General features: G+C 37.5%; 1 protein-coding gene across 1 annotated transcript in view; it reads left to right on the top strand.

The window, feature by feature from the left end:
- The window catches only part of gsk3ab (glycogen synthase kinase 3 alpha b), a 15,377-nt gene extending 2,772 nt beyond the window's left edge, over nt 1-12,605 (top strand). Inside the window, exons 3-11 of the mRNA XM_051866337.1 lie at nt 2,988-3,175; nt 5,122-5,205; nt 5,338-5,448; nt 5,583-5,713; nt 7,231-7,435; nt 7,522-7,617; nt 9,055-9,241; nt 10,692-10,769; nt 10,884-12,605. Of these exons, the coding sequence (XP_051722297.1) occupies nt 2,988-3,175; nt 5,122-5,205; nt 5,338-5,448; nt 5,583-5,713; nt 7,231-7,435; nt 7,522-7,617; nt 9,055-9,241; nt 10,692-10,769; nt 10,884-10,948 (1,145 nt within the window). The 3' untranslated portion in view covers nt 10,949-12,605. The remainder of the gene's footprint in view (nt 1-2,987; nt 3,176-5,121; nt 5,206-5,337; nt 5,449-5,582; nt 5,714-7,230; nt 7,436-7,521; nt 7,618-9,054; nt 9,242-10,691; nt 10,770-10,883) is intronic.

Raw genomic sequence — 12,605 nt, 5'->3', positions numbered from 1 at the left:
GTAAACTATATAGGGAGCCCTTACTTACACATTACTAAAGGTTACAATTAACAACAGCTCAAATTATTAAATTCAGTTGCTATTTATTTTTAGATATAATAATCAGCACTCAAAAAAAAAAAAAAAAACAACATAAATTGCACACAAGTGCAGGTTTTGCATTAACTTTTAAATCTGATTATAAAGTTAATTTTCTACTCCAATTCATTTTTAAAATAATCATTTACAATCATTACATTTTCAAGACATTGCTAACAGGTTAAGGAAATATAATGAATATATAAGCTAATATAGTGCATATACAAAATGCTTCTCTCCAGAGTTCATTTCTCTAGTGAACTAACATGCTGTCGACACTAAATGCCTGAGGTAAATGTAATGCTACGTGAGATGATATTCTCAAGCTGTTTTATTGATATCTTTCCGCAGTTGAAACACTGATTGAGAGATTAGCATATCGAGCATCGTCTCTTCTTCCTCTGTGCTTTTTACTGGTAGCAAACAGCGTTGCATTTCTGCACATGCCCCCTTCTGGATTGGAGTGTCAATCGACCGACCGACTATATTCGTCGCGGACTGCATGCACTGAACCGTGACGTCTGTACCGTGACAGTTCGGGACAAATACATGTACCGTTACACCTCTACATATGTGTAATATATTTTATCTTATTTTTGTTTGCAAATACATTAGGTATAGATACACAGTTCTGCTGGAAGCAATGGTAAAATCATCATTCAGTGCGTCACTGAAAGCCACTAAATGGCATAAACATGATTACTGAACACAAGACAGTTTCATTAAATGCCCTGAAACTCTCTCACACATCATAGGAGGTAATTCTAGACAGTGACAAGCTTTGGTTCTGGCATTTCAGAATCACGACAGTTCAGTTCTATATGATGATATTTTTTTTACTCTGAGCAAATTATTCAGTCACATGACCGCTTTAGCAATTTATTCTTTGAATGTTTCCTTCATAGTTATTGAGTTTGTCTACCTAAATAAAAATGTATCCACCTTAAATGTAAAAGTGTTTGCACATTTTGGAAATTTTATTTGCATTTTGGTGTTTCCTTTTTTTATGCAACATCCAAAAATTGGCATTAAAACGTGACATTTTATGTGATTTCCATATTAACTGGCCACTAACCCACAGTGTTCTGATGAAAGAAGGAAAAAAAAAAAAAAAAAAAAATCTCAATAGCAGCAGCCCGTCTCTGTCATGCATGACAACAGCTGTCTGCTCTGCTTTGATCTAGCAAATAATAATTTTGCCTTGTAATGAAACAAAGCATCTGTTATGGTGAATCTGTCATTCCTTCTCTAAATCTAAACTGCCAGGGATTGACGGACAAAACGTCACCCTAGGGCTTTGTTTGTCTTCAGGCATCCCCCATTATCAGGTCTGCTCTTGTCCACAGGTGGAAATGTGCTCAGATTTTAGCTTTCTCATCCTCCACCCTTGTTCAAACAGTCTTAAGGGTGTTTCTGCTATTTCTAGTGATAAGCTCTGCTCGTTGTTCTGTTGTGTTTGGGCACGCATCTAAACATGGGTGTTGGATTACTATTAACACCTGTCAGACAGAGTGGCAAAAAGGCATAGCATGCTGGATAAGAGGGCACCAATGAGTTCAAAAAGATCTAACACTGGTTAGCTGTTTGTTTGACACAACCTCAATATTTTCATGTCTTTAATGGCCTCTCAGGCATGGCTGAGTGGTTTAAAGGAATAGTTCACTATTTACTCACCCTCGTGTCGATCCAAACTTGACTTTCTTATATGGAATACAAGAAATTTTGAAGAATGTGTTGTTCACCATTTCCTGCAATTATAAATTGGTGATTTCAGGCTTCAAAAAGCATGTAAAGAACAATAACTGAATCATAAATGTTGCATGTGACTTTTCAAATCACCTACTGATTAGAAGTATTACTCATGTTTTTCTAAGCTGAAATTACGTGGTAGCTTCATAATTAATACTGTCAGAGCCACAAATGACATTTTACACTCACGTTAATTGTGGCAAGTAAAAATTTCCATGGTCTGGTAGTCTTAGCCAAAATGCTGCGTTATCACAGAGATATTAATTATTTTCCAAGCGGAGTAATGATTAATGCAAAAAAATAGATAAATTAACATTTTTGTTCATATAGTGTTAAGAGTTTTGCACAAGTGGATGGGCAAATTATTTGCATCTACCTGAGTAACACTAACTTCTGAATGGCAAAGATTTAAAGAAACTTATTCGTGGCATCATTTAATGGTCCAGTTCTCTTGACAGAAGCTAGAACAGAAGTAAAAATACTACTGAGAACGAGAAAATAAAGGAATTTATTTAGTAAAGATTATTTTTTAAGTGTTATTTCACCTGTTGTACACACAATGGTTTAATGCAGTTTTTGTTTTAGAAGCTATTATGTGGTAGAAAAGAGGTAATATTAGTAAAAGCCAATTATTTGTCAATCTCATATAAGCATGGATTAAACCATGACCATTAACATAAACGCCACTGTTTTTGAGGATTTTTGTATTTGAGTATTGAGGATTTTTTTGAGAATTTATAATTTCTTTGTGTACAACATTGGTGTTTAAGTGACATAGCATTTATATAGAGCAGGCAACCTATGGCACACATGCCAACATTGGCATGTGGAGGGATAATCACTGACGTGTGACAATAGCTTAAGAGGCGTATGTAGTTAAATAAAGTCCCTTGAAATTGCATACGGACGTATATTTTGAGTTAATCATTCCTCATAGACACACAGCCTGTTTTATTAAGTTAGGAGCTATAAATACTATTAAACACACCATTCGGGTGTCAGGTGGTGCACACTTTTGTGATTTATCCCTCTGCGTGCTATAGGTTGCCGACCCTGATATAGCATTTAATTCAGGTTGTACATGCTAACACATGCCTGTGTGGATTATTCTTTGTGATTCTGTTGACTTTCAGTCAGTGACCATTTTGTTGTGTTTTTAGGGGATAGTGGGAAAGTGACAACGGTAGTAGCCACACCAGGGCAGGGTCCCGACCGTCCTCAGGAGGTTTCATACACAGACATCAAGGTGATCGGGAATGGCTCGTTTGGAGTGGTGTACCAGGCTCGACTCATCGACAGCCAGGAGATGGTGGCTATAAAGAAGGTGCTTCAGGATAAGAGGTTTAAGGTAATTATGTTAGGCATGATAAGATTCACCGATTCGCATCGGTGCATCAGCATAAAAGTTAACGATGAGATGCATTGATTTTAAAAAAGTGTGCATCAGATACAAGTTGGCATTTGTATTGTGATGCATCGTTTCTAACATATTTGCATCAGTAAAAACCAATAGTAGATACGCTATTCTTTTATTATTTAGAAAGTGACCAATAATTTGTGACCAGTATTTTATATGTAGATTGATTCCTCCTCTAAACTGTTTCTCAAGCGCGTTCTCTCATCACACTGCTGCTACGTGAATATGACGTATCACAACGGAGACCGAGGCCTGTTCTGAGAGTCACATAGATTAACATGGCACTTCAATGTTTGTGAAAGGGCCATGCGTTAGAAGTCAGAAGGCACTTAAGTTAATTTATTATTTGCTATCTGTCTGAACCAAAGAAATTATCTGCGAACTAAAACACAGACGGAATCGCGGAATTTACTGTAATGCGGAATGTCATGGAATTTGTCAAATTTTGGATGAATAAATCAAAAGTAGGTAGGTACACTTAAATCAAATTGTGATATGGACTAGAGTCTGTGAATATTAAACCACAAAAATACTATTTAAATATGATTCCTGCATGTTCTGCGTGAATGGCGCAGACGCGCAAATACGTTTACTACACATACGTGTGACGCTCGTGATGTTTTTTCCAGCGTCTGCCATCTGACTATATGACGACGTCGACATGAACACATAAACTTAATTAATACTAACTACTAATAACAATACATAAATTAAGACTTTATTTTTTTGAAGGAATAATCACAATTTTTCATCCATGTTTTATATTTTAACAGTAATTTGGTAAAAAATAAAACAGAATTTGAGAAAAAATGAAAAAGTTTAGACCCCTACATATTGAATTGCATAGCATCATATTTTTTTTCCATTGAATCGCATTGTGTTGAATCGAATCAAAATCGGATCGCACTGCATTGTAATGGGGTGTACTGCATCGCATCAGTAGCTGCTTCATATGTATCTTTAATGTATCGTATCGTTGGCTATGCATCAAGATGCGTATCGCATCAGCCTCAGTTATGGAGAGACAAACTAATGTCAGTATCATAATAAAACACCCTGAAATCTGCATGCGCACACAATGCTGCTTTCCAAGTCTAAAATGAAAGGTTTTTATTTGTAATGCTACAGGCCTTTTAAATCAGGCTGCTACAATCACGTTATAATTATTTTGACATAGGCCTATTGCGATTTGAACTGTGATATGATAAATGTTTATCTCATGTTGCTTTTGCTTGGATTTCAAAGCTAAAAGAACAAAAAGGCTTAAGATTGCATCGAAACACCCCCTTTCATGTTCAACAGCTTGTTCATAAAATACAAAGTAGCAAGCAATGCCTTATGACTCCAAAGTAAGTTGTTTTGTCCAGGCTCTGCTGCCTTGAGGAAGTGTTGCTTTTCACATTTTCAGACCTGAACCTCTTTCAAATAGCTCCCAAAATTAACCAAATTAAAAATACATATTTTCTTGCCATTCTGTCTGCACAACTTGATTTTCTGCATCTTTTACGTTTGTATAGTGATCTGTAAGTTATTCAAATGTGAGTCGCAGTAATTGCTGTTCACAACTCTTGTAAAGCTTTAAATGGCAATCTTTCTCATCTCAGACCTGAGACGCATGTTAATATCAAATGTAAATGAAAACACTCTAAGTGTGAAAACACTGAATCGTGTGTATGTGTAGTATCTTGCAGACAGCATAAAGCACAACCTTCCACTTAACAGTGCGTTTTAATTTGATTGATTGTGCAGCACTAGATTTAAATGGGCTGCATATTCAGAGCAACACATTTCCACAGATGAATGCATTAAATAAGATAGATGTTTGATTTTCATTGCATGCTTTTACTGTCCTTCACACATCATTTCTTTCTCTACAGAACCGTGAGCTACAGATAATGAGGAAGTTGGACCACTGTAATATTGTCAGGCTACGCTATTTCTTCTACTCCAGTGGAGAAAAGGTTGGTTTTTCTGTCCCTTTTCCAAGTTTTTTATCCCAGTGATATTACTTTATCATATTGAATATGTTTGAAGAATATTATCTCTCTTGACCAATCTAATCTGCATTCTCTTCTCTCTCTCTTTCTCCTCAGAAAGATGAAGTGTATCTAAATCTGGTGCTTGATTTTGTACCAGAAACCGTGTACAGGGTGGCACGCCACTTCAACAAGTCCAAGACCACCATCCCCATTATCTATGTCAAAGTAAGTCTCTGTGTTATCATGACTGCTGCTACTGTGCCCATTCATATGTACATGGACAGTAAACAATAACATCTCTTTCTCTTCTTCTGTCATTTCTCTCCCACAATTTTTCTGTTTTTCTCTTTCTATCTCAGGTGTATATGTATCAGTTATTTCGCAGTCTGGCGTATATTCATTCCCAAGGGGTCTGCCATAGAGACATCAAGCCACAGAATCTCCTGGTGGACCCAGACACAGCTGTACTCAAACTGTGTGACTTTGGCAGGTTTGTGTCCTGACACTTCTCCTGACATGTATTAGCAACACACCCATGTGTAAGATATATTTACTTTGAACTTTGTTTTGGCCTGATTTTGTTCAAAATGAAGTCACACCAGTTCATTGTTTGATTATGTTTTAAATATATTAGAGCCTTTACAGATAGGTTTGGCACGTGTGCCAAACTTGTGTGCATTTGTGTCCTGGGTTGGGGATTTCACAATTTATTCAAATTTAGGGTGCCTTCACATTGAGTTAAGTTGCACTGAAACTGGCATGATTCATATGAATGTGAAAGCAACTTGCTCAATGCGCACTCTTTCAGGAAGTAAAGTACCCTGCGCATGACAGTGGTGATTTACCTTGGATAAGAGCAAGAGTGTGAGCATACAATGTGATCTTGGCTTGCAATCCGCTGTCTCTTTAAAAGAGTTTGTTAGCAAGCTGAATAAAGCCGCCTTCATGTGACGCACATACAGTAAACCCAAGTGTCGTTCACTCTGCTTTTGCATAATAGCACTAAATTAATAAAAAAACTAGTGCTGTCAATCGATTAAAAAAATGTAGAAACGACAAAGACAGATGGATTATTTTTAATGTGTTTAACAGCATCTTTTTACTAAGTACTATGATTGAAAGCCAGTATTAATGACAGACTGCAGCAGGAATATGAGGCTGCTCTCACTTTAAGACCTGATCATGCACATGACATGGATCTGACATGCATCTGATTTTCTCAGAGCGCTTTATGTTCATTTAAGACTTAAACTCATTTAAGACGGGAATTTTTGAGAGAATTCTGTGTGTTTTTGTTCATTCAAGCACAAAAGAGAAATCAGTGCTGTACTGGCACACTGTCTGAAGTGGATTTCTATGCACATGTCTGGTGTGTCTCAGAGAGAGCCGCTTTACAGACAGTGCGCCAGTACCGAATTGAGTTCTCTTTTGCATCTTATCGCCCTTGAATGGTTTAAAAGCACTTGAATGGATGATGGCTTGATCATTTAATGTAATGCAGCCAAAGGATGCCAGAAAAAAAAATACATGCTGTGTTAATTGCGTTAAATATTTTTAACGTGTTAAACTGAAAAATTAATCGCAAAATTAATGTTAATTTTGACAGCCCTATAAAAAAAACACAATATATTGACCTGCTTCCTGTTTTCTATCATGCAGCTTGCACATCTGTGATGACGCAAGATGAACGCAAACGCACCAGGGTTCAATATAATCTTGTTCGATAGTTCGATAGAAAGTTGAGTGTGAAACCAGACCAACTCTGTGGGTGACACCAGGAACAATTGCGCTCTGACTCGAACTGCAGCAGACGTGCCCAGTCTGTCCCCCTTAGATTCGGAGATCATTGATCTGATTTCAAAATGATTCTCATTGCAGCTCAGTTTTTTAGCGGTGGTGTAGGGGTGCCAATTTTTGTATGCCTTCATATGCTGCCCACTACATCAGTTTTACATGTGTGTCTCTTTGATAACATGTTTATAATCCCCCATCATTTTGTCTCCATAGTGCAAAGCAGTTAGTTCGTGGGGAGCCCAATGTGTCATACATCTGTTCGCGGTATTACCGCGCTCCTGAGCTAATATTCGGAGCCACGGATTACACATCCAACATTGATATCTGGTCAGCCGGCTGTGTATTAGCAGAGCTGCTTTTGGGACAGCCCATATTCCCCGGTGACAGTGGAGTGGACCAGCTAGTGGAGATCATCAAGGTGAGTGGAATATCTGCATTGCTTTATTTTTAAGAGTAAGCATATTAGATATGAATCACAATCCTCTCTCTGTCAACCCTCTGCAGGTTTTGGGGACCCCCACAAGAGAACAGATCCGAGAGATGAACCCCAACTACACAGAGTTTAAATTCCCACAGATTAAAGCACACCCTTGGACAAAGGTAAAGCACCTGTTGCAACACTTGTAGCCATAATGGTTCTCAGCTAGCTTACAGAAAGAAACATTTTAGGTCTTTACAGAAGGTTAAACTAGTGATGCACCTAAATGATTTTTTTTACTAAACCAATCTTTTGGATGAAAACCGAAACTAAAAGTAGCTTATTTAATAATGAATTAATGAATCAAATTTAATAATCAATACAAATCAGTCAGACTTCTATATAAACATTTAAATTGCACACAAAGTTTTTATATCAACTTCCTAATGACATAATTTTCTACTCCGAAAATGTACTTCTACATTAAACGGGCTAATTTCCCATAGACTGGAGTGAGACCATTGACGTCTCTCAAACTGTCACAATCATTTTTGGCACTCTTTGCAAGTGGTGCTGCAGCACCTCAGTTTAAGCGAAGCGAACGCAAACAGATCATCTCTTCCTCTTTAGTTATAGCATGAAATAAACATGAATGAACATCAGAAGGTATGTTGAAAGATACAGTACATCTTACCGAAGGTCCATATCATGTCACATGTAATCGCTCAGTCAGCGTTTCAACTGTGGAAAGACGTCAATGAAACAGCTTGTAAACAATGTCATATTATAACGTCACATTTACTTCAGAAAAGCCTTTCAGTGTCCAAAAACTCATTAGTCAACTAGAAAAATGAACTTTTTAGCACTTAGCATTTCTCAAAATATATGCACTATTGCATATTCATTGTATTTTTACTTAACCTGTTCTTCAGTATTTAATGCATGTTTGAATAAATCCGTTTTACAGCCACCATTTAAATGTTTGTTTAAAAAAACAAGTAGAAACATAATTGTCATTAAAAATGTATTATGACGCTATTATAAAACTTTGTGTAACTTAAAAGCAAGTAGCCTACAAATCAGTTTATTTTAACCTTTAATACTTTAATGATGTACCAACTGGGGTTCCCTGTATAGTTTACAGCATTAGTTGAAAGATGATATTAGCTTGAAGTATAGTGGAAGAGATGATCAGTTTATGCTGCTTGAACTGAGGTGGCTGCTGCAATCTTTTAAGCCACATTATAAAGCGTCAAAACTGCATTGTTTGAATTTCATTTTAAAATTGATAGAATTTCAAAGCTCAGAATTCATGTTGTCTCAAAGGTAACAAAGCTTATAGCGATTGTTGGATGGCAGGTGTGCTACAAATAATGTTTAGTCAAGTTTTGTTCACGCCTCTACTCAAAACGGCATAGAATAAAAGATCTTGGTTCATCAAAATTGAGAAATCGACATTGTCATTTTGGCCCTCCAAAGCTGTTTGGAAAAAATGTTTGGTTGCCAAAATTTTGGTGCATCACTAAGGTTAATTGATACCTGATGCTATAGATGAAAGTCTTTAATTTTTAAACTGGTCAGATGTGACATTTCCCTGTGAATCTGTGTGTTTGTATTAGGTGTTTAAGCCGAGGACCCCTCCTGAAGCTATCTCATTGTGTTCTCGTCTGTTGGAGTACACGCCGGTGACACGGCTCTCGCCGCTTGAGGCCTGTGCGCATGCTTTCTTTGATGAGCTTCGCCAGCCGAATGCACGTCTGCCTAATGGCCGAGAACTTCCCCAACTCTTCAACTTCAGCCCTGTGGGTGAGTTGAACTGAGAGAACTGCCACTTCTGTTCAGATTGTCTCGTCAGATTAATCGGATCCTCCTTTTTTTTTTCTCTTTTTTTTTTTCCTCCTCTCACCCATATTATAAAAACTTGCAGTTTAGTACATAAAGTCGGTTGTTTAGTTGTGAACGTGTCTTTAACTTAACTACACGTTGTCAAATGAATAACCAGGCAGTAATTAGACAGATTTAAGTCTAATGAAGCTAAAAGTAAACACAGCAAAGCAATGGTTCTCTGTTCATCAAAAAATAACTCTGTTTAGTAAGTGAGCTAGACTGAAACTTAAACAAACCAGTTCATAAGTCATTCATTTGCGATTTGGGCATCACAGCTTTCTCTGTTCATTCTTGCACAGCAACAGAAATATCCTTAATTCCATTTCTTATTACAGCATATAGACTCAAATAAAGCTTTCTTAATCAATGTTAAGCAGCACAACTGTTGTCAACATTGATAATAAGAAATGTTTCTTGAGCACCAAATCATGTTAGAATGGGTTGTGTAGTATCATGTGACCCTGAAGACTGGTGTAATGATGCTGAAAATTCAGCTTTGCCATCACAGGAATAAGTGACATTTTAAAGTATATTAAAATAGAAAACAGATAATTTTTTTGAAATATTTTTCAATGCTACTCTTTTTTACTGTATCAAATAAATTCAGTCTTGGTGAGCATGAGACTTATTTTCAAAAACATTAAAACTTCTTACTGACCCCAAACTTTTGAAAAGCAGTGTATACAATTTTTTTTTTTTTTTTTTTTTTTTAATTATATATATATATATACCTAGTTTAACTTTAAAATTCTTTTACTTCAGGTATAATTCACTACAATAACGGCTTTTGAGATTACCCTTGCCTGATGACAAATCAGTGTGTCCCTTTATCACGGCTCATAGTAGTGTCTGTTTAAAAGGCAGCAGACTATAAACTGGCCACTCACTGAGCTGAAGCGCACACTCAGTGTATTTATACAACGAATGCCTATAGGAACAATGTACTGCACACTCTTACACCAAAAGAAAGCTTGATGCATTACTATATGAATCTTCCCCTACTGCAATAGATCCTCAAATTAATCCACAAAATTGAACTTAAGCTAAAATGACATCCTCATCTATATGGAGACTTTGCCAGCTAAAAAAAGGTATAATTTTAAGAGCCAGTGGTTCTCTAGTCCATTTTTTGGTCTGGAGCTTTGCAAATAATGGGTAAAATGGTACATTTTGTAATTCAAACATTTTTCATTGAACTTGTCACAACACATGCCTCAAATTTTGGCCTTTAGGAATCTTAGAAGATAACATAATTTTGCTACCTGCAATTTGAGATGGCTTTCACATCCTGTGATTCAAGTACAAAGCTATCTTGGTTTGACACCTACAGATATTGATGGTTAACCTCTTTGTCTTTCTCTCCCTGCAGAGCTGTCTATCCAACCACAGTTGAACTCCATTCTCATTCCTCCCCATGCTCGCTCGCAGACGACACCTGCCTCGCACGGTACTGATCGCACATACATTCCCCATGCCTTTGATTTACCCTTCCTGTCAGTCTGTATGGATTTGTGAATGCACATGTCTTGAAGTATTTTAACTCTTGTGTGTCTTTCTGCAGAGGGCGGTTCAGACGGTCCAGCCCAGTCTAGCTCAGCACCGGGACCCCTGAGCAACAACACCTAATTGTTCCCTCAGCATTACTTAGACACCATCACCCCTCTCTCCTCATCCCTTCTTTCTCATTCCTCTTTCCCAGCAACAGCTCCAAACAGTCTCTCTTGCACGCTCTCACAAACGCACTCACACTTGTCACCTCGTGTTATGTGTAATCATGTTCTCTCATGATGGTAGAAGTGTGTGTGATGCCCAGATTAATGACGTCGATCATCACAGGAGGTCGATTTAAATTCAGTATGATTATCAACCCATGATTGAGTTGATTGTCATCTTTAGGTTTGAACACTGGGAAGGGCCGGTTAGGGCATGTTTGCCCCCTAGTGGCAGGAAGAGCGCCGCACAGTTACTGCTCTCTGCCTGAGATACCATCCATTTGAAAGAATTTTAAAGAATGATACGTGATATCGAGCTCATTTAAATTTGTTTTTGCTCTTAAAATGATACATTTTAGCTTTCTTTAGGAGTTCTTGGACAAAATCAAGGACTGTGATGTGTTTTATAAAGCAGCGAGCGTGAGATGTCAGTGTTGTGTGTCCAGATGTGTGATGTTTCTCTTCGCCGAGACGAAAATGAGCAAAGAGTGTCTTAATATGTGCGTATGTCAATTTTAAGTAATCATTGCACACACTTTTGTGTTTTAATTTCTTTTAAGGAGAATATTTAGGTATTTGGAGAAGCTGAGACAGGGTTATCTGGGTTTTTTGTCAGTTTCAGTATAAAAATGTGCTCATTTTGTTAGTTTTTTGTGCATGTGCATGCACACACACACGTATAACGCATAGGTCAATACCATCAATAGCTGTGTTAGCCGTTCTGTTTGAATACAGAATTTGCATTATGGAGTCTACACTTGTGTGAGTGTTTCTATACATTGGCGTGCCCATTTAAATGTGGATTTAGTGGATATTCATCCAAATTACACATTGATACATGAGCCCACATGCACACCATGGACACTTAGCAAATGAGACTTTGAAACAGAGCTGTTTGTCTTTCCCTTCTTCCTTCCATCCTTTCTCTCCTCCTCTCTCATTGCTAATATGTAAATGCCATGTACCTTTTATTTTGTTATTTTTGTTATTGTTATTCTTATTCTATTGTCCTTGTAATTAGATTTTTCTCCTAGTGGAGCAGTGCTGGTATGAGCAGAAACCAGCCTTTCTTGGTCTCTCTATCTCTCTTTCTCTCTCTCGCCCGCCCTCCTTCCTTCTATCCCTTCATCATGCAACTGTATATAACATTTCATCCTCCCCGAGTCAAGGGAGGCAGACAAAACTGAACAAAATTTTGTTTTTACCTGATCTCAGTCTCTTTCTCTTACTCTCTCTCCTTTCCCGCCCACCCGCCTGCCTGCCCTCCCCCCTCCTCATCAGTGTTAATTCTGATCCTTTTATTTATTGTATTGCTGTCCGATTATGTTTTTAACAATCTGATGGGGGAGGGGTTTTGTGTGTGATGTCAATTGGTGTAACGTTCATATCTCAAACTCTGGAATATTGTCTGATGGAATGTTCTGGAAAGGGCAGGTACACACTACCACCACACACAGGCTGCTCGGCCCATCAGTGAAAAGATGAACGGTTAGGGAGAGAGAGGGAGAGATAAACAATGTTTTTGTTTGTTGGTATAAATAATAAACTCATTAATAAAGTTATAAAATGTC

Source organism: Ctenopharyngodon idella, chromosome 16 (genome assembly GCF_019924925.1).
Source record: "Ctenopharyngodon idella isolate HZGC_01 chromosome 16, HZGC01, whole genome shotgun sequence".
Classification (NCBI taxonomy): Eukaryota; Metazoa; Chordata; class Actinopteri; order Cypriniformes; family Xenocyprididae; genus Ctenopharyngodon; species Ctenopharyngodon idella.
The sequence above is the reverse complement of the archived record's forward strand: the minus strand, read 5'-3'. Positions and strand labels throughout refer to the sequence as shown.